General features: G+C 40.0%; 1 protein-coding gene across 7 annotated transcripts in view; it reads left to right on the top strand.

The window, feature by feature from the left end:
• Positions 1–386: 386 nt before the first annotated feature.
• zfyve9a (zinc finger, FYVE domain containing 9a) overlaps positions 387–22,687 on the top strand; it is a 53,673-nt gene continuing 31,372 nt past the window's right edge. For 3 of the 7 annotated variants that reach the window (XR_008602958.1, XM_055014335.1, XM_055014331.1), the window contains exons 1-5: positions 388–579; positions 13,330–13,434; positions 15,044–15,151; positions 18,602–20,025; positions 21,738–21,837. Coding sequence is in view for 6 of the 7 variants with exons in the window: in XM_055014335.1 (XP_054870310.1) it covers positions 15,082–15,151; positions 18,602–20,025; positions 21,738–21,837 (1,594 nt within the window). In the remaining variant the exon portion in view is untranslated. Of the gene's footprint in view, positions 580–4,708; positions 4,856–13,329; positions 13,435–14,861; positions 14,925–15,043; positions 15,152–18,601; positions 20,026–21,737; positions 21,838–22,687 lie in introns of all 7 variants that reach the window. The other 4 variants (XM_055014334.1, XM_055014333.1, XM_055014332.1 and 1 more) reach the window with 4 other exon arrangements.

Below are 22,687 nucleotides of genomic sequence, written 5' to 3'. Positions count from 1 at the left end.
AATTCATAACATAAGATTTAAATCATCAGATGAAACTCAAATCATAACATTCTAAAATTCGAACCAGAACAGTCTCATGTTCCAATCGTGATCGTCTAATATTTCAATAAAATTCCAACATTCAAATCACAATGTTGTGAAATTCAAATCTTAACATTCTAAACTTCAAACCAAGATATATCCCATGGACTTCAAAAGTCCCTCAGTTATAGATTGACCCCAGTAATAACCGAGAAAGCTTGCTAGATGAGAATAGAGACGTGTTTATCAACCAAAAAGCCCAGCTGCGTGAAATGTATGTAGGAGTTTTATTTTGAAAGGTGCGGCCGGTAGCTGCGGGTTTCCGCCGCGGACACCGACTTTCCGCGGCTCCGTATTTTCCAGCAGTGAGCCCTGGAGGGGGAGGGATCACGGACTACGGCAGGCTACAGGCTGTACTTTCAGACTTGTGCTGTTGGCGTGAGGCGGGCGGAGGGTCCACGCCAGGAGACCACAAATAGCCCCGAAAGGCGAACCAGGAATGACGGCCGCTACCGGAGGGGCTCGGCGGCACCGTACGTGAAAATGAGGATTCCTCCGGTGAGTAACCGGATTTGTTTTCATGACATTTCACAGCTCGGTTGTCGCTCTAACGTTACACACCGCCATTGCCAGCAGTGATGCAGCCCGAGTGAGCGTGGATGGCGTTTTTCTGCTCGGTGGAAGGACGGTGCCGTTAACGGTTCATACTCAATTTTAACGGCAATTACACAACACGAGCTGTGGCTAAACACCGTAGCGGGAATACTTGGAACGACTGTGTGAAATGGGGCTGAGTCAACCTGAGGCTTTTCGGTTCCCCCCCTTACGGTTCTGACCGGCCGTTAGCCACGGAGCCCACCGACCCGGGGACGCCGCGACTGTCCGTCAGAGGAGCGAGTCGCTGCCGTCACTCGGCGCACGACCGCCCGCTGAAGCTCCGGAGCTAACACTAGCCGCTCCGCTACACCCCGCTGCCGTTTAGCTGGACGAACCGGAGGCTAAAATTTCAATCTAAACCGCAGACTTCGGGGGAAACTGTTTGGGAAACTTCGTCGTGGCCTTTGGAGGGTCTGCTGAGTGGAGCTAGCAGCTAATCCAAGTGTCCAAGTTGTGGTGCTAACAAACCCCAACTGTTGTGTGTTTTTATAGCGATTTTACCTGCTTGGTTTAATAACAGTAACGTGTGTTTAGTGATATTTCTCCATCCAGGCTGTTTGGCCTGCAGACAGCAGCCACTTATGGTTGCATAATCCCAGCTAATGGTCACCTATCTGCTCCTAACTGTTAGGTGGTGCCATGCCTTGTTTTTTTTTTGGTTGCATTTAGCTCATCGTTTGGTTTTTCCATGTCTGAGGTGGATTCATGGAGAAACGGGCCCATCCCAGAGCCACCTTGAATAGTCATCAGCAGGAAAAAAAAGAATCAAAAATGACTCAAGAAAAACCACTTAGATATTATAATTGGCATCATCTCCTGCATGGGAGCTTGGTGAGGGTTCATGATCCACATCAGGCCAGGATTTGCTTCCAGAGTAGTTGTAATGTCACAAAACCATGTTTTGTGTACTTTAAAGTTGCATTCAATTGAGCACGTTCTGCAGATGTGTGTAAAACTGGCTTTTAGTGTCAAATGTTGGACAGTGAGGCTTAAACATCCAGTCGACGATGAGGAAAATGCATTTTTCAGTTCAATACGGATTCATTTATATAGCTTCGATTCACTTTGATTACTAAGGTAAAGAGAAACACAACAATTCCCACAATTCCCTTTGAGCAAAAAGTGACCTGAAAAGTGATGTCGAGGTGTTAATGGTGGCAAAACTGTCACATAGAGAGATCTCAGGACTGCACTATAACTGCCTGATAAGTGGTGTTGTAGACGCCCTACAAAAGACTCAGTTTTAACAGGAAAAAACCTCCAGCAACACCAGGCTCAGGGAGGGTGGGCATCTGCCTCGACCAGTTAGGGTGAAGGGATGACTTGAGGTGTTAATGGTGGTGAAACTGTATGTGAGGAATCTCAGGACTGCATTGTAATTACCTGATTTGTGGTGTAACAGAACACCTCCTGTTTTTAAAGATGGCTGCGACAGGCAGAATCATACTGTAGAACCAGGCTCAGGGAGGGTGGGCATCTACCTCAACTGGTTAGGGTGAGGGTAAAGGGCAGAGAGAAGCATACATTTAGGTGTTAATGGTGGTAAAACTTTGAGGTGTGTGATGTAAGAACTGTGTTATCAGTACCTGATTAGTGGTGAAGTAGAACCCAAGCCAAGCCAGTCCCACCAGAGAAGTTAAATCTATGTGGCTCAAGAGAAAGCCACATCGCATAATGTAGGAATGTGCAATAATATCGGCCCGATATCGGCATAAAAATGTAATATCGGTCAACATCATTATCGTTTTTTTTTTGCCTGTCATGAAAACCGATAAAATAATGCCTGGATTTACCGGCATTTACCGACTCATAGAGGGAGGGAGAGTGTGAACTGTTGTTTGAGACAATTAAAAATTTAAAAAAGGCATAAATATGTCACTTTTTCCATAACTTAAGTTGAGGCAGTTTTCTTATTTTGCTCAATGTTTCCATCTGAAATCCTTGTTGCATCTGAGAATGCATCCAATGGGGCATCACAATAAAATCAGGCATGATGTGTTAATTCCACCACAGGAGATACATGATGTTACCTAGAATTAATTAAACAGCCCACAGATATCGGTATCGGTTGATATCGGAATCAGAAATTGAGAGCTGGACAATATCAGCGTATCGGTTATCGGCAAAAAAGACAATATCAGACATCCCTACAAGTGTGCTTTTCTAATGTGTATTTTTATAACAGCCATAATTGACTTGTCTATTGTTAGATGGCATCTCCAGCCTGTAGAACATTTGCTAAGTGTTTTTACTTGATCTTGATCTCCACCTCCATCCTCAGGTGGTCTTTAAACCCACGGGGGCTGATTGAGGAGAGCGATCCAACAGGCTCTCATGTGTGCAGAGACTCCCCAGATGTGGGTTACTGTATGCTTTCAGAAACTATTACCAGTGTGTCCCTGATGGCAGCCCGTCTCGCTGCGCTGCTTCTTCTATCTAGCGGTGGTTAAATGTAGATCAAAACATAAGGGAGAAGTGAGCTCATAATAGCTTCTGACACTTGCTGTGAAGCTCGGCGGCTCTTTCTAACAAGAGGACAACTGCTCTTTTCTTTACCTTCCCTTCTTCAAATCTCACCGGATTTGCCTTTTCAGCTTCTCCCATCAGAGAAATTATCTCTTTTTTTTGAGGAAGCGTGACCTCATACAAACCTGTGGCGTGTTTTTTTTCTTCTTATGTGTTTTTCTTTTATCTGTTTAATCTTCAGCTGTGTTGCAAGGGAGAAAAAAAACTACTCCCAGTCTACTCCCAGTCTACTCCCAGTGCACTGGAAAAAATGCCTCTCTCAAAACAAGAAAATAAACTTATTTCAAGGAACTTTTACCTTGAAATAAGTGAAAAAAATCTGCTAGTAGAACAAGTGAAAAGTGGCTTGGTAAGATTTCTTGAAATAAGATATGATATTTAGAATACTGAGATCTCAAATTTAGCTGGGAAAACTTATTTTAAGTTATATTTTACCAGGATTGTTAAGTTTAGGTGTCTTAAAATAAGCCAGACATGCTCAAAAATAGCAGTTTTTCACTCAAAAATAGATTTTTGCTTTCAAGTAAAATCCTAATTTGAGATGCATTAAACTTAAGTTGAGTTGTATTATAGCAGCACTGCTCTAGATTTAAGACCATCTGGTACTTGAAATAAGATTACAAAGATTAACTGAAACATTTTGAGATGTGTCTTCTTACAGTTAGCTAGAAATCCTAATATTTAGTCGTGTGTTGACAGCATTTGGAGGTGTTGTGTTTTAGGGTAAAGCAGCTGTTTTTAACTCAAAAGTAGACATTTGCTTTTTAAACATTCATGCTGAGTACAAAGTTTAAGATGTATTTTACTTATTTTAGGTTGTATAACAGTGACATGACTCTAGATTTAAGACCAGCTTGTCTTTGAAACCAGATTAAAAAGTGTGATTTCAGCATTTTAAAACATCCATCTGCATACAGTTGGTTGAAAATACATTAGTTGTAAATATGACCGTGGTTCTTCCTCCCTCATTTATAAATAACTCTACACCATGTAGACAAGTCTAGTACTGAAGTCAACTATTTATTTTTGAATTTGCAGCAACACATTAGCAAACTTGATGATATGAACTAATTGGTGATTTTCCAATAAAACGCATTTACTTGAATCAAGTGAAGTTTATTTGTTAAATCCAGATTGTGTAACTTCTACAAACAACACCTCAGCTGGAAAAATGTATGAAAAGTAAAATGAACCTTGTATCTGGTAAAATTCAACTCAAAACAAGATCATTTCACGATTGTTTGACTGAACAAGATATTTAAGATGCATTGTCTTAAAACAAGTCCCTCCATCTGCTGAAATGTCTCTTGTTAAGTGAATTTATCTCAAATCAAGTGGGATGAGACATTTTGACTATAAATCAGACAAACAGACTTGGTAAGATTTTTAATTTTTGCATTGTCTACTCCCAGTCTACTCCCAGTCAGGGCGTTAAGACGTTACATAATGTGTCACTCAGTCATGCGATCGTGTTGTTAGAAAGTGATGTCAGTCCATTCTTCAGCAGAGGAAGCGATCATCTGAGGTTTCCTGTGTTCACCCTGAGTAGACGGCGTCTGGATATGGATCTGAAAGCTGTTTGTCAGGATGTGAGCCCGCAGCCCTGGGAAGTTTTTAGCACCAGACAAAAAAGGACAGCGCAGATCTGCAGGTCAGAGCCTGGATTTCTGAAAAAGCTATTTTATGCTGCACAGTTTGAGAACTTTCACGTGAAGAGGGTTTCCCCATGTACAAAATGCTCAGTGAATCACAGCAGTGGGGCTCAAAATAGCAATCATTAATCACTACAGAGTCATCGACTGATTGTTTTCATGTCTATAAACTGTCCAGCAGTCCAGAAAATGACTAGTAGCAAAGTACTGCCTAGATTTGTAGTTAAAAATGTTTTAAAACTGGTTAAAATGGCGTTATTGCTTTCTCTAAACCCCTGCTGATGTCTTTGGCTTCCATGTTTCTTCCAAAAGCTGAACATTTTTCACTTAATGTCATATATGACAAAGAAAAGCAGGAAATCTTTACATTTAACCCTCGTGTCATCCTGCAGGTCAAATTGACTCGTTTTAAAGTTTGAAAAAAAAAAAATTCACAGTGAAACTTCTGATGTCCACATTTTCAACATTTTTGCAAAATCTTGAACATCCTGAACATTTTTTGGTGGAAAAGAAGAAATGTTAAAAAAAAGTTTCTTAAGAGCGTTCACAAAAAAATCAACCAAAATCCAGCGAATTTCACTGGGTTTTGGTTGATTTTTATGTGAACGCTCTTTAAGAAAATCTTAGAAGTTTTACTGACATATATGTAATCACTTTAGATATTTTTAGGTTTTTTTTGGAAGATTTTTACTAATTTTTTGAAAATATTTACAAGAATTTGTTGTGCCAAATTTGGGGAGTTTATATATATATACATATATATATATATATATATATATATATATATATATATATATATATATATATATATATATATATATATATATATATATATATATATATATATACATATATATAAACTTTTAGGGGAAACTTTTGAGGAATTATTGGAATTTTCTTCCTGAAGATTTTGCAAATTTTCAGAAATTGGGGTTTTTTTTTTTTCAGAATTTTGGAATTTTTTTCAGACAAGGAAACAATATGTTTTTGGTGCCCGTAAATGAGGACAGCAGGAAGGTTAAGAAAAATATTTGGTATTTTTGCAAGAAAAATGCTTATTACAATCAGTTAATTGACTATTTGTATCAAAAAACACTTTAAAAATAACTGCAAGGAATATTTGATGATTTAAATCCAAAATCAAAATGGAAGCAGATGATTTCTTTGTTGATATCCTTTAATTAATTAATCATTGAGTAATTTCAGCTCTATTCAAATGCCCTATTATGTTATAAAACACCTGACTGACGTTACCTTCCTTCAGAAATAATCTGAACAGTTCAGGAAAACTAATACTTCCAGTAAAGTGTTATTCTGATGTGTTGACGTTGATGCGTACCTCCCTGATGGAATAAATCAGCCAATAGCAGACCTCCAAAGTTCTGCGTCATGGCTGCATCACTCCATTCATCAAGGTTTAATGCTCAGCTTGTCATTATTAATCCCTCTGAAACCTTCTCCTCCTCATCCCTCCTTCCAGAGTGGAATGCAGGAAATCAGGTTCAGGTGAGACGTATTTACCCCTGATGTGAATTATTGTTTACCATAAGGCATTTTTGCCATCATTTATTATACTCTAAATGAAAATGTGAATAGAATAGAAAAGGTTGCGTTTTGAATTTTAAGAGATGAGGGAAGAGAGCATTTGTGGAGAGCACAGAACCTTTGGATACGATGTATTCTAGCCTTTCCTGAGCTCTCAGCAGCATCACATGGCCTTCATCACGTCACCACATCTGTTATGGAATCACAGGAGTGCCATAATAAAAGATAAATCTGTTTAAAAAAAAAAAAAAAATAGAGAAATAAATGTGTAAATATAAAGAGCAATAGATAAAAAAATAAATCTGTTAATAAAAGAGGAATACATTTATTTCTTCATTTTTTAAACAGATTTATTTTTTATTTATACCTCTTTATATTAACACTTTTATTTTCTTATTTTTTTAACAGATTTATTTTTTACTTATTATTTTATTTATTACTTTTTATATTTGCACATTAATTTCCTTATTTTTTAACACATTCATTTTTTTTTGTCATTTTGTGTCTCATTTTTGTTGTTTTGTGTCTCACTTTTGTCAGTTTGTGTCTCCTTTTTGTCATTTTGTCTCGTATTTGTCATTTTGTGTCTCGTTTTTGTCATTTTGTGTCTTGTTTGTGTCATTTTGTGTCTTGTTTTTGGTGCACTTGATGCCGTCATTAAGATCAGTTTCTTGCTGTGACGTATGAAAATGCATCTCAGGAAAACGGCTTTTTGTCAAAATGATGGAGAACAGAAACGGATCTCAGACAGACCAAGAAGAGGAAAACCTCTGAAAACATTGAACCGAATGGATCCAAAGTGTAGTAAATGTGTTCATATAGATGCTAGAACTTCAGGATAAAAGTGAAACTGCGCTAACGATGGAGGATTTCCAGCTGATTGGTGAGGAAGTGAACGCAGCTCCCTGGGAGGAAACAACAAGAGGAAACAGAGTCTCGTTCTGACAGCGAGGACTTAATGAACTGTTTTAGCGTTCCGGTATGTCCGAGCTTCCTCTCTGTTTATGCCCTTGTCTTATTTAATTTATCCTCCATGCCGGGATCTCCAGTCAGGCATGCTTTATCATGTTAGTAGTCTGTTGGGCTGCCTTTATTATTATTAGCATGTCTGGCTCAGTCTGGAGCCTGTAGTAAGGCTAAGGCCCTGCAGTATTTCTAACAATTAGAATTAAAATTCATTTCTGTCATTTGTGTCTCGTTATCATTTTGTGTCTTTTTTGTCAATTTGTGTCTCATTTATGTGATTTTGTGCCATGTTTTTCAGTTTGCGTCTCGTTTTTGTTGTTTTGTGTCTCATTTTGTCATTTTGTGTCTCGATTTTGTCATTTCACACAATTGCATTCACCCTGTCCCACCCAAACTGAAGCTACCCCAGATGGTGACTGATCCACCCCCATGTTTTACTGTAGGGGCAGATAGTCTGGTTTGTAGCTTCTCCAGACTTCCTAACCAGTTTTAACCTGACTAATTTAGAACTTATATTACAACCCTATAAAATATCATTCTAAGCATTTTAGATTTCTTCTAGTTATTTTTCTCGTTATTCTTTTTTTGTACATTTTTGTCAAAAAGCCAAAATAAATTGATGATCATTTAATGTTGGAAAGCAATAAAAGGAGAAAACTATAAAGGGAGTTTATTATTTTATAACTAATTAAATGAGTTGATTTAGCTAATCAATGTTACATTGATTACAGCTTTAATTATGAGTCATACATGAAGTAGAGTCTCCAGTTTTTCCAGCAGCTCCGTACTTTGGCATCGATTTCTGCACAAAAGTTCATCAAATAATTGTTGAGAAATTTCATTCAGAGCCACAGCGACTTTAAGATAAAGGTTCTGTGTTAAAACAACAAGTTTCCTCTTTAAATCAGCTCATATAGACAGTGTTCACATCAAAATAAATAATCAGCTCTCCAGAGCAGAAACCGAACACAGCAAGTGATGTTTCTCCGAATTTAAATCATGACGTTTCAGACAGACCAGAAGTGGTCCTGGTCTCAGATGGGGAGTTGTGGACCTGGTTTTAGACTTGGTTTAAAACTAGATTTGGACCATTTGAGGCTGTTTTATCTGGTTTTGGATGTGATTTCAGGCTGGTATTGACCGATTTCAGGCTAGTTTTGATTGATTTCAGGCTGGTTTTGGATGTGATTTCAGGCTGGTTTTGACTGATTTCAGGCTGGTATTGGACGTGATTTTAGGCTGGTTTTAGACGTGATTTCAGGCTGGTTTTAGACGTGATTTCAGGCTGGTTTTGGACATGATTTCAGGCTGGTTTTGGGCGTGATTTCAGGCTGGTTTTGGACGTGATTTCAGGCTGGTTTTGGACGTGATTTCAGGCTGGTTTTGGACGTGATTTCAGGCTGGTTTTGGACGTGATTTCAGGCTGGTTTTGAACATGATTTCAGGCTGGTTTTGGATGTGATTTCAGGCTGGTTTTCACTGATTTCAGGCTGGTATTGGACGTGATTTTAGGCTGGTTTTAGACGTGATTTCAGGCTGGTTTTAGACATGATTTCAGGCTGGTTTTGGACGTGATTTCAGGCTGGTTTTGGACGTGATTTCAGGCTGGTTTTGGACGTGATTTCAGGCTGGTTTATGGACGTGATTTCAGGCTGGTTTTGGACGTGATTTCAGGCTGGTTTTAGACGTGATTTCAGGCTGGTTTTAGACGTGATTTCAGGCTGGTTTTGGACGTGATTTCAGGCTGGTTTTTGACGTGATTTCAGGCTGGTTTATGGACGTGATTTCAGGCTGGTTTTGGACGTGATTTCAGGCTGGTTTTAGACGTTATTTCAGGCTGGTTTTGGACGTGATTTCAGGCTGGTTTTGACTGATTTTGTGCTTGTCTGGATCTGGTTTTCGACCTGGTTTTGGACTTGGTTTAAGACTAAATCTGGACCTTTTTGTTGTCTGTTTTTGAACCCAGTTTTGGACTTGGTCTTGCCTGATTTTAGGCTTGTTTTAGACTGTTTTTTTTTAGCCGTTTTTGGACTTGTTCACTACAACCATCATCAGGTTAGCTGTTCTGTCATGCACATTCTCCATCTTCTTGTTTTTCCTGAGGCCACATCACTCGCTTGCATCTTTGATAGTTTCTGATTAGTCATTAGTTGAGTTGCAGCATGTTTGCACACAATGTTTTCTGAAGAATGTGTAACTGCAGGACTGTTTCCCTTTTTTCCCTTTTTAATTTCTGCAGACTCTGACACCCTCTCTCATGCACATATGTCTCTTTTAAAGCATCTTTCCAAGTTTACATGTCTAAAAATACAACTCCTTCACGCACTTCGACTAAAGATGCATTATTCAGTGCCTCTGCAGAGTAATTAAATCTTAATCAGGGATGGGCTGCTGTCCTCGTGGAGGCGTATCTGTGTGTTTGTGTGTTTGTTGTGAGTGCACTGGAGCTGCTCAGGCTCTTAAGGTGGAAGACTATTTTAGAACTCTTTCATTCAGTTTGGAGGGAGACTGAAGCAAACAGGGCAGAGGTGGGACGAGGGGAGGTTTTGGTGCTCAGATGTTGCTCCCATTCAGTCGTCCGTGCACGTGATGTGATCTTAATTCACTCTCACCTAACTGGATCATCTCACTCTCTTTAGATTCTGCATTATAAAAACACCTTGTCATTTTCAAGCTTTGTGGGACTCATCCAACACGCGTCGTCACATCGACAGCATCCGTCTCCCTCTTGGTCAATAGTCGTTTGTCTTTTCGGTTGTTCTGCGAAGGTGTCTGCGGCTTTAATTGGTCCAGCTTCACTTAGAACTTCAACAGTGTTTTTCTTTCATAGCAGGACTGCTGCCACATTCAATCCAAATTTTAACCAGTGCAGTCAAGGCTGAGGAGGCGAAACCAAAGATCTCCTGATCATGAGCAGAGCTAGGTATTGAATTTTCAATAGTTTTTAGGGCTGAATAAAATGCATCATTACACTGAGTAGAAAAGCTAAATGTCTGACTATATTATCTTTAAATCTTTTCTATGAGATAGCTTTGATTGAAATTACAAGTTTTAGAGGTTACCATGAAGTGCAGTCCTCAGTTTAGTGGTTTGAAAGGTATGAAATGCAAAAAAAAGTACTCCAGTCTGTTTAATTGAGTTAAAGAAAGTCAGACATTCAGCAGTTTTAGATGATACCTAACATGAAATAGTACATCTGTCATTCCATTCAGCTATGTAGCAATGTTGAATAGTCTGTGTCTCAAAAACAAAACCAACTGAGTTTCCTTACCAAATAAATTTTCCTCAGATTGTTAAAGTCCTGAACTTTACTTAGAATCTACAGTCTACTATCCTGAACTTTACTCTGAATCTACAGTCTACTAGCCTGAACTTTACTTAGAATCTACAGTCTGCTATCCTGAACTTAATTTTAGCACATGAATAAAAGGGGGACTTTTCATGGAAAACATGGTATAGTCTGGGTGACCTCAAACTGTTGAACAGTAGTGTATGCACTGTTCCACCTCTGAAGTGTACCAGCCATGGTGTCTGGCATTGATCACATTTAAAGTCTAATAATCTAAAGTTTTTATGCAGCTTTTATGGAGGAGTTTCCCATCAGTATACAGCTGATATCAGCTTACGTCACTGTCAGCTGCTACGGAGTGGAGTAAAAACATTATTTTTAAAAATGTCCCTGTGAATATTTACTGGGCTGACATCACCTTGAGTTGTGCTCAGACTGAGTCATCATCAGGACTGACTAAAGGTTTGTAATGTGCTGGGATGAATTCAAGTCGCTTTGATAGTTTCTAGATTGTCTTCATTAAAAAAAACGCCTTTTTTTTTAGCGTGTGCAGTTTCCTCTTGCTTTGATCAGAGCAGTCTCCTCTCCTTCATCCTTGTTCTTGGTGTGACTGAAATTATATGACCTTAAGTACATGCTAAATGCGTGGCCTCCTGGTTTGTGCTGACATCACGGCCACACTCGCATCTTAAACTAAGCAGTAAATGTGTTGACGCTGCTCCTTCGCTCTGCGGAATATTTGGTCTCTGGTGTAATCCCTGGTCGCTGCTATCCTGATGAGAATGACCCTGAAGTTCAACACACACACACACACACACACACACACACACACACACACACACACACACACACACACACACACACACACACACACACACACACTTCACGCCACCACACCAAGGTCTCCTCATCAGCAAGGACAGACTGAGCAGGTTTATTGTGCAGAGACTCATCTTTTCTCCATTCACGCCTCTTGATTGCGTTGTCCAGTAATGACCCACCGTGCACTTGTAATGGGCAAACACACGACACGCTGCGCTATCAGGCGATGCAGGGCGTTGTTTATGAACTGTTGTGTCCCACACTTATCTGAGATGTAGCTCTGATTCATCATCAGCAGCAGCAGCGTGATGGGTGGAGACGGAAACACTGAGCTGTCTGATGTGATTCTTTATTCCACCTTAACGGAGGAATATGGGAACTGAGAAAGATGCGATTAAATGCATTATTTTTTTAATGCGTTACTTATTCTGTCATGAATTCATCGAAAATTAATGTCTTTAAGACCCAGCCCTTCTTAAAACAAAAAAATTACATTGCAAAGCAAGTTGCAATTCAATATTTTACCCAAATCATGTAGCAGTATTATACACTATTAACCCTCCTGTTGTCCTCGTTTACAGGCACCAAAAAATATTGTTTCCTTGTCTGAAAAAAATCCAAAAATTCAGCAAAAAAATTACCCAAATTCCAGTAATTCCTTAAAAGTCCCCCCCCCCCAAAAAAATGGCAAGAAAATTCTTGTAAATATTTTCAAAAAATGAGTAAAAATCTTCCAAAAAAATCCTAAAAATATTTAAAGTGATTCCATATATATCAGTAAAACTTCTAATATTTTTTTTTAAAGAACATTCACATAAAAATCAACCAAAATCCCGAAAAATTTATTTTGGTTGATTTTTATGTGAATGTTCTTAAGAAACATTTTTAACATTTCTTTTTTTACACCAAAAAATGGTCAGAGATTTCCCAAAAATGTTTAAAATGTGGACATCAGAAGCTTCACTGTGAAGATATGTATTTTTTTTCCCCACATTTTCAAACTTTAAAACGTTTCAATTTTGACCCGCAGGACGACACGAGGGTTAAAGAAAAGCATTAAATCCATGTTTTTGGTTGCTAGAATTTGACATCTTGGCGCCTCATTCTAGAAATTAGTTTTTTTTGTATATTTATTTAGGTGTCTGTTAACTGTTACTACGAGTCAACCGTGCGAAATATACTACCGTAGTTTTAGATGTGTAAAGAACTAAATCCTGTAGATCAGGCTTGTTATGGGGTTTGGTTGCCAGGTTACCACCCTGGGCTCCTGTTTGTGTTCCTCTAACCCTTCCTGAGCAGTGTTTTGTGACGCAGCAGTGTGCATCGTTGAGCTGCTGCTATCAGTTTGCATTAATAATTGTATGGGTTTTAAAGTAGCATCTGCATGAATCCAGGAGCCAGGGTTTCCCAGAGCAGTGAAATATTCGCTATTATTCACCTTTTAAATGTCGTGGATGATTGGTGTGTAGGCATATGCATAATAAATACACTTGTCTGTCCATTTTTACATCAATATTTGGTAAAAATAAATTTTGCAGCTTTCTAAAGGAGGTAAAGGTAAACTTTCTGTGAAACCTGCAAATAAAAATAAAAGCTTAACATGTTGACATTCAGGGTTCACTGAGGATATTAAAATATGAACTCAGAGCTGCCCTCAAGCATTTTCACAGACATTCAGAATATTTCCATCTAATTCGTGGAAGCGTGTGAGGAGTTTCCTATTTTCTGCTGTAAATTCACACGTCGTATCGCCTTGTAGTGCATCCAGGAGTGAAACTACATCATGTTTTGCCACATAAGTTGAGCAGCAGCTTTTTATTGATTGATAGATTGTTTGCCTCTCTCTCTCAGGTGTGGGCGCTGGGCGCTTGCCAGACTGGGTAAAGTGAGAACTAGGAGGGAAATCTGCTGAGAACAAACCACCACTGGGGACTGCTGAGGAGGACCTCTGTGCAGGTGAGGAGCAGCAGAGTTTATAAGTCCTGCATAGAGATAACTCCCAGTGAAGTTCTCATTCACACGACCTGGATAACTTCCAGTACAGGGCAGGAGTACAGGATATAAACTGGAGTTGTAAATTTCACCTGTGATATATATTTTCATGATATTTTCCTATTTCATCCACCCTTAGGAGATGAAAAATTACCCATCATGCCTGATAGGAAGAGACTGAAATCATGCACCTCTAACAACACCTGCAAAGGAACATTTTGCATTTGATGTTTTATTGATTCCATCATTCAAAGTAGCACCCAGACGTGTTGTAGAAGGACAGGTTTTAATTACTTGACATACAACAAGAGCTTAATGGGTACAAAATACTGTCTTCTCCTTCTATTATCATTTGCATTTAGCTTAGTTAGCCCTTGTGTCGTCCTGTGGGTCAAAATTGACACGTTTTAAAGTTTGAAACATTTTTTGGTGGAAAAAAGAAATGTTAAAAATGTTTAAGAACATTCACAAAAAATCAACCAAAATCCAGCAAATTTCACAGTCTTTTATGTGAATGTTCTTAAAGAAAATATTAGAAGGTTTACTGATATATATGGAGTCACTTTTAGATATTTTTAGGATTTTTTGAAAGATTTTCACTCATTTTTTGAAAATATTTACAAAATTTTTCTTGCCAAATTTGGGGGATTTTTTAAAAAATAAAACTTTTCAGGGAAACTTTTATGGAATTATTGAAATTTTCTTCCTGAAGGTTTTGCAAATTTTCTGAAATTTTTGGATTTTTTTTTGCAGAATTTTTGGATTTTTTTTCAGACAAGGAAACAATATTTTCACAGTGAAACTTCTGATGTCCACATTTTCAACATTTTTGGGAAATCTTTGAACATTTTATGGTGGGAAAAAAAAGAAATGGAAAAAAAAAATGCTTGTTAAGAACATTTACATAAAAATCAACCAAAATCCAGCAAAATTCGCTGGATTTTGTTTGATTTTTTTGTGAATGTTCTTAAAGAAAATATTAGAAATTTTACTGATATATATGGAATCACTTTAGATATTTTTAGGATTTTTTTGGAAGATTTTTACTAATTTTTTGAAAATATTTACACGAATTTTCTTGCCAAATTTGGGGGATTTTTTTTAAATAAAATTTTTAAGGGAAACTTTTAAGGAATTATTGGAATTTTCTTCCTGAAGGTTTTGCAAATTTTCATAAATTTGGTGAATTTTTTTGCAGAAGTTTTGGATTTTTTTCAGACAAGAAAACAATATTTTTTTGTGCCTGTAAATGAGGACAACAGGAGGGTTAATTGAGACGAGACCTTTCTCATAGCTCTCCCAGATCAGTTAATTCTCACCAGGAAATTTTCCAATCATAAAAAGACTTGGATTGTGCTAATTTTTCTCTGTCATTATCTCCATGACCCCAGAATGATGACAAAGAGAGAGCTGCTTGGGAGGGAAGGAGACTTAGAGGGGATATTTCTACTCCGGTAAATCACACTGAAGTGAGCAGAGGATCAGGATGTGGAAAAGGAGATATGATTCCGATACATCCAGTATGGAAATGTGAGTGAATCTGAGATTGAAGATGTGCTCCTCCTGCTTCCAGGTTCACGCGGCCGTTGGCAGGGTGGAGCTTCCTGACCCATGGAGAATTACTTCCAGGCCGAGGCCTTCAACCTGGACAAGGTGCTGGACGAGTTCGAGCAGAACGAAGGTGAGATTCTGCCTCAGCTTGAGCTCTTTCTGAGCATTTCTTTTTTAGTCACTGTGAGCTCAAACTGCAACGTAGAAGCAGCACAACCCTGACTAGATGTAGAGAGAAGTCCAAAATGTCTTTTGTGCTGGAAACACAGAAACGCCATTAACAGGAGGTCCTCGGTTTACAATGTCATCGACCCTCGGCGTTTTGTCGTTACGTGGAATTAGTTGACGAGCGGATGAATACGTCATCATGCAGCGCTATCAGACAGCTTTGTTTCCATTCTCTGGTTATACACCACCTTGGATTGTGCTACATTCACTAACTTTTTGTCCTTCATTATGGCTCCCAGCGTAAGTCAGACTCTTCTGATGCTTGGAAGAAAAGGAAAGCCGTGTCCATGGAAGTGAAATTAGACAGAATAAAACGCTGGGAACAGGAAGAAACACTGACCAACATGGGTCACGTTGTAAAAACAGGTCAACATATTGTAGTGACCCTCTGTGATGAATGAGTGAGACTTTATCTGGTTCTCTGCTGGTTTATTGAACCTTCACACAGACTACTGTGGACCGTAGCCAACGCCAGAAGAACTAGAAAAACCCCATAACTTAGCTCCAGAATTAGCTGCTGTTCCCAGCTCTCTCTACTGCTGACTCTCAGCCAATCAGAGGTGAGCTAACTAAACATGGCACGTTCACTGACATTAGGGAAATCTGGAACTGAACAATAAACATTGAAACCTCAACAAACTCATCCAGGTCCTGGTAATCGTAGGAGCTTCAGGAGAAACCAGCCAGCTGGTTTCTCCTGAAGCTCCTACAATTGAAAGGATGAACATTTCAGGTCATGAAGCTCCTCATTAGTCTTTGTCATGGGGCCCGTTGCTGCTAAACTCTCACAATGCTCTCTGCTTTAACATGTACTGCCCGTCGTCCAAATTGACGCCCAAAACAACAAAAACAAGACATGAAACGACAAAAACGAGACACAAAATGACAAAAACGAGACACAAAATGACAAAAACGAGACAGGTCGCTGTTCGTAGGAAAGCTGAAATCACTTTGGTTATTTTGGGGTTGAGAGGGTTAACAGATGTGAACAGAAGACAAGCGATGAGTCATTGTGTTTGAGGAAAGATGGATTTAAGAAGGTGTATCTGTCATTAGAGTTTCATTATGCAACGCTGTGAGTAAATCATGTCGGTGTCAGACCATCAGCCGCCGCCCATCAGCTTGAGTAACGTCTACAGGTGATGATTGAGGGCGGCCACACAGGGAATAGCACTAATTGGATTTTCCGTTTCCCTCGGGCTTTTGTACAACTTTGTAATTGGTGCAAGACGAGAAGGTTGTCCTTTTTATTTCATCCTGCTAATGATCACAATAAGTAGATAAACTATGTTGGGGCCTGTTTGTGGTTCCATAGAGTTTATTTCTGGTGATTGTAAAGTAAACGCTGCATCGCTGATCTGCAGACTTCTATCTTTCTTTCTCCTATCTTTGTTTCTTTCTATCTTTCTTTTTCTTTCTAACTTTCTTTGTATCTTTGTCTTTCTTTGTTTTTATCGTTCTATCTGTCTTTCTAACGTCCTTTCTATCTTTCTTTCTTTCAATGTCAAAGTGAAAGAAAATATTTGAAGAAATTACCTTCAGTTCTGTAAAACTAGGAAACGTTTAATGCTTGATGTTTTTGTTTCATCTGTGAAACAATAAAAATCTCGTAAAAAATAATCTGCAGATTAATTTCTGGTGATTGTAAACTCTGCGTCGCTGAGCCGTGGATCTGCAGACTCTTGGCTCTCCTGCTTATTATAGAGGAACGACTGCTCTTTTTCTGGATTTATGTCCTGCTGCTTCACACACACAGAGTGTATTTTAACGTTCTCTCGGTGTGTGTTTTGGCTGCGAGTAATGATCGGTCCTCTGCCAGAGATCCAGCTCGGCAGATTGACTCGGCGTGTTTGAACCTCATACTGGAACAGCTTAGCATGAATTCCACAGGAGGGAGGAGCACGCTCTCCAGAAGCTGACAGGGCAGCGTGAGAAAGTCGTTTTATAGAAATATTACAGGAATTTTCAGCTCCTATTACGCAGCATCCTGAACGATGGGTCCCAGAGTGAAACGTTTGTCCCACTTTCTCAGAATCTCCCAGTCCGTCCACACACTAATTTCCCTCTCCATGCCAACCTCATTTCTCAGTTTGTCCCCTGGTTTGTTTGTGCCATTTTAAGCTCTTTCTATCACCTGAGAGTGTGGATCTTTGTTTCGCTTCTCTGTGGCGGTTCCTGCTCTCAGGTTCATGATCGCTTTACCAGCAGCTACTTTGTCTGATTTTATATTTCACAAGAAACCTGCAAAGTGTGCAGAAAATGAGGATAAACAGTTTTGTATGCAAGACAAAGAGCAAATAAATGCCGTTGTATCTGGTGACATGATTGATTTATGTCGAGTTGATTGACAGATCAGCTGTTTTGGGACCTTTAGGTAGTTTGATCCAGCAGTTTTCCTGCTACCGCTCACAGTCACTTTAAATCATTTTAAATCACGGTGCCTTGAAATGTGTAAATATTGTGTATTGAATTTTAGTCTATCTTATCTATCTGTCTGTCTTTCTATCTTTCTTTCTATCTAACTTCCTTTCTATCTTTCTTTCTCGCTTCCTTTCTGTCTTTCTTTCTTTCTGTCATAAAGTCAAAGTAAATATTTGAAGAAATTACCTTCAGTTCTGTAAAACTAATAAACGTTTGATGCTTGATAGGATAACGTTATTTCTTTTACACCGACAAATCAAAGATAAGATGGTTTTACCTTAGCTGACATGTTTCAGCTGCAACTGCAGTCTTTTCAGAGCGTCATCTGACGTGTCCTTTTTATGACACGTCAGATGACGCTCTGAAGAAGACTGCAGTTGCAGCTGAAACATGTCAGCTAAGGTAAAACCATCTTATCTTTGATTTGTCGGTGTAAAAGAAATAATGTTATCCTATGATAGTCAACGACAAAATGAACATCATCCAAATGTTTAATGCTTGATGGTTTTTGTTTCATCTGTGAAACAATAAAAATCTCGTAAAAAATAATCTGCAGATTAATTTATAATAATGAAAACAAATATCAGTTGCAGGTCTAATTGAATTTGTAGATATCTTCTTACATAGAAATTACAGTTTTTAACTATCACAGTGTTTAAAATTTAATACCTAATGGCATTATGACATTTTATTTCTCTTAGATGTTATATTTTAGTGCTGTTTTATTGCTGTTTATTTTATTGTTTTATTGTATATTTTATGGGCTGCACAGTGGTGTGGTGGTTAGACTGTCGCCTTGCAGCTAGAAGATCCCCCGGTTTTTCACTGTGAAGCACTTTGGTCACCCTTTGGGTTGTTGTAAAAGGCTATACAAATAAACTTTTCCTGCAGTTGACACAGTCCTCAGTTTTCTTCTCTTCTTCCTCCACAGATGAGACGGACACTCCCATTCTCTCGGATGCCAAGTGGACCCAGATCCTGGCCCCTCCAGCCCACATGCTCTCTCTGAACCCCGCCCTGGCCCACGCAGACCTCAGCCCCCGGGAGAGCCCCCTGCCTTTCAAGACCCTCCCCGACTCGTCCTCCAGCACCTCTCCGGGAGCCGACTCCAAAAGACACCCCGGTCCCGAGCCTCCGTCCTGGGCAGAGGAGAGGCCGGCGGACGTCCACAGCCCCCCGCTCCCCCAGCCCAACATCGGCAAGCTGGTGGGCACCGACGACCTCTCACCGCCCGCTGTGGAGAACGGCTGCCCAGGCAGCCCACAACCAGACGGGCTCAGCAGAGAGAGCAGTTCTGGAGCAGACATCCGGCCTGGAGCTCCCGACCAGGAGGCTCAACATGAGGCGATCGCTGCCTCAGCCGGAGGAGGAGGAGGAGGAGGAGGAGGAGGAGGCCACGCTGTCTCTCACATTCACTTCACCTTTGAGGTGGGATTAGGAGAGGAGCAGGCTGAGCAAATCCATCCAGATGTGGAGCATAAAATCCATCCAGATGTGGAGCATACGGCACAGAATGGGGAAGGCCTTAAAGATGGGAGCTGTTCAGATGTTTTACAGGACTTTGGTTCAGAAAGACAAACTGCAGACTCAAAAGAGGAGCAGAGAGAAAGTGTGAATGTGGAGAAGGATGAGTTGGAGGAGAACAGTGTGTCTCCTCCTGAGGAGAAGGAATGGAGTTGTGGTCCAGAGGGACAAACAGACCAACTCCTCCTCAGAATACCAAGCCTTCCCAACGGTTTGGAGCAGGAGAGCAGCTCCAGGCCAAAGGAGATGGAAGAGAAGGACGAGGGTTTTTCTCCTTCTCCTGTCCCCTCCAAGGAGGACTCTGTGACTGAGGAGAAGGAGATGGAGGAGAGCAAACAGGAGAGCAGCGATGGAGGAGCAGGAGGGTCAGGGAACGTCCAACCAAAACTCAACAACCGGCTGCAGCCAGTCAGCGTCCCCTACGGAGGGGCGCGACCGAAGCAGCCAGTCAGCCTCAAACTCCAGATCCCTCAGCCGCTGTCGGGCCAGGTCCAGAACCAGCTGGGCCCGTCTGCTGTCAGCAAGAACAAGAACCTGGAGAACCAGAGTCGGAGAGGCACTCCCTCTGAGACGCCGCCCAGCGGGCCGGATCAGAGTACGGTCAGCGTGAACGGAGACGGAGCCCTTCACTCTCCTGCCCTGATGCCCTCAGAGAGCCCAGACAACGACCTCCAGGCCGGCCAGCAGGGCGCTCTGGGCAGGAGACCAGCCAGCTCCCTGGGAGAGGTGGCCCCCGTGTGGGTGCCCGACTCCCAGGCTCCCGTCTGCATGAAATGCGACGTCAAGTTCACCTTCACCAAGAGGAGGCACCACTGCAGGGCCTGCGGGAAGGTCAGTGGTGGGGGGGTAACTGAGGGAGAAACGGTGATTACAGCAGCGTGGCTTTTACACTGCAAAAACGGAAAATCTTACCAAGTCTGTTTGTCTGATTTTTACTCTAAATGTCTCATCCCACTTGATTTAAGATAAATTCACTGAACAAGAGACATTTCAGCAGATGGAGGGACTTGTTTTAAGACAGTGCATCTTAAATATCTTGTTAAGTCCAACAATCTTGAAAGTATCTTGTTTTGAATTGAATTTTACAAGAAAACTCTAAATAAATTTAAGCCTCGTGTCGTCCTGCGGGTCAGATTGACCTGTTTTAAAGTTTGAAAATGTGGAAAAAATATATATTTTCACAGTGAAACTTCTGTTGTCCACATTTTCTACATTTTGGGAAATCTTTGAACATTTTTTTGGTGGAAAAAAAGAAATGTTAAAAATGTTTCTTAAGAACATTCACAAAAAATCATTTTTTGTGAATGTTCTTAAAGAAAATATTAGAAATTTTACTGATATATATGGAATCACTTTAGGTATTTTTAGGATTTTTTAGGAAGATTTTTACTCATTTTTTTTGGGATTTTTGGGATTTTTTGGAAACAATATTTCTTGGTGCCCATAAATGAAGACAACAGGAGGGTTAATACATCTCAAATTAGGAGGTTACATGAAAGCAAAAATCTATTTTTTACTGAAAAACTACTACTTTTTTTTTTAAGCATGTCTGGCTTATTTTAAGACACCTAAGCTTGACAATCCTGGTAAAATAGAGCTTAAAATAAGTTTTCCCAGCTAATTTTAAGATCTCAATATTATAAATATCAAACATTTCAAGAAATCTTACCAAGCCATTTTTCACTTGTTGTGTTGGCAGATTTTTTCACTTACTTCAAGGTAAAAGTTGCTTGAAATAAGTTTTTTTTGTTTGTTTTGAGAGGGGCATTTTTTTCCAGTGTATTTCTGGGACGAGATTGTCGCTTCAGGATGTATTTAAAAACAAATGAATCTCCAAATAGTACACCTTGTTCGTCTTTTTTTTTCTAGTGGAGCTTCATTTAAAATCACAGTAAACGTTCAAGGTTAGTTTTTGAGGTGAGAAACACAGAGACATAAAGTTACCCCACACAGTCACAGAAATAAGAGTCAGTCAAATACAAGGGGCCTGCTGTAGTGGATAAAGGAGGTGAATTCAATGCGGGGCTGGCCTTCCTTTGCAGATACACTCAGTGGGTGTGCAGGTATCTCTCTAGCCTCATGTCCTCACACATATATGAGCAGTGTGTCCATGCAGTGCTTTACGCTGAAGTCGTGGTCGCTGATGCTGCACTGGAAAGTCACCGGACTGCTGCTTAATTTCCCATGGTGGTAAACAAACACACATTCTGCCGCTGTAGCAGGGAGGAGCTGGCACTGCGGCAACACAAACACCTGAACAGTAGACGCAGCGGGATCCTCAGAGCTTCCACCGACACAAAACAGCAAAGAAGCAAAACACAAAATGACAAAAATGAGACAAAAAAACACAAGTGAGACAAAAAGGAAACACAAAACAACAAAAACAAGAAACAAAGTGACAAAAACATGAGTCAAATGACAAAAGTCAGACAACAAAGGACAAAAACAAGACAAAATACAGCTTCTTCGCCTCTTGGCATCCTTATAGTGGACATGTTGTGTTGCTCGTGGTGTGAATGAAGCATTTCTCTGCTGTTTTTCAGGTGTTCTGTGCAACGTGCTGCAGCCTGAAGTGTCGGCTGGTCTACATGGACAGGAAGGAGGCTCGTGTTTGTGTCACCTGTTCCTCTGCTCTCACAAACGGTGAGCATCAACGCAAGTAGAAGGTCGCTTCTTTTTCACTTCTGTGTTGCATTCATATAAATTAGAATAGAAAAAGTGTTGCAGAGGTTTATTTGTTGGAGTTTTGTATGCAGTATGTTAATGGGGTCGAGCTACTTTATAAACAAGAAAAGCACTCAGAGAGCGCAGTCCTCCTCCAAGGCTGTCCATTCCCCCATATGGCATTGTCACAAATGCAGCATTTTATTATTATTATTATTGATGATGATCAGAAATCACAGCGACATAGTGTGTGTCCATTTAACCCTCCTGTTGTCCTCATTTACGTGCACCAAAAAATATTGTTTCCTTGTCTGAAAAAAATCCAAAATATTTCTACATACAATGGTATGTAGGTCACGTGATTTGGTATCCGTACATAACGTACACATGCATAACACGCCTGTGCTCAGGTCATCTTGTTTATGGGTACATCTATATTAAATGTTCACATTCTATAGTGCCATGATTTCTGACCATCAATAATAAAAATAATAATAATGCTGCATTTCTGACAATGCCATATGGGGGAATGAGCAGCCTTGGAGGAGTACTGCGCTCTCTGAGTGCTTTTCTTGTTGTGTTTTTGTGATTTAGTCAGCCTAGTTAGTTTGGTTCAGTTTTGTGTTGTCAGGACCGTGAGTATGAAGTGTCACTTCCTGCCACATTCACTGTATCTGTGTATCAAAATAAAAGTGTCTGCCAGTTGCAGAGTAAAGGCAGATATCCGTTCTTCAACGCAGCCTGCCACAAGAATAAACATATAAAAACACCTATATACTGCAAAATCCCATGTTATAGTGGAAAATCCACAATACCAAATGCATTTTAA

Source organism: Amphiprion ocellaris, chromosome 10, assembly GCF_022539595.1.
Source record: "Amphiprion ocellaris isolate individual 3 ecotype Okinawa chromosome 10, ASM2253959v1, whole genome shotgun sequence".
In the NCBI taxonomy this organism is placed as follows: Eukaryota; Metazoa; Chordata; class Actinopteri; family Pomacentridae; genus Amphiprion; species Amphiprion ocellaris.
This window is presented reverse-complemented; position numbering and strand designations above follow the sequence as displayed.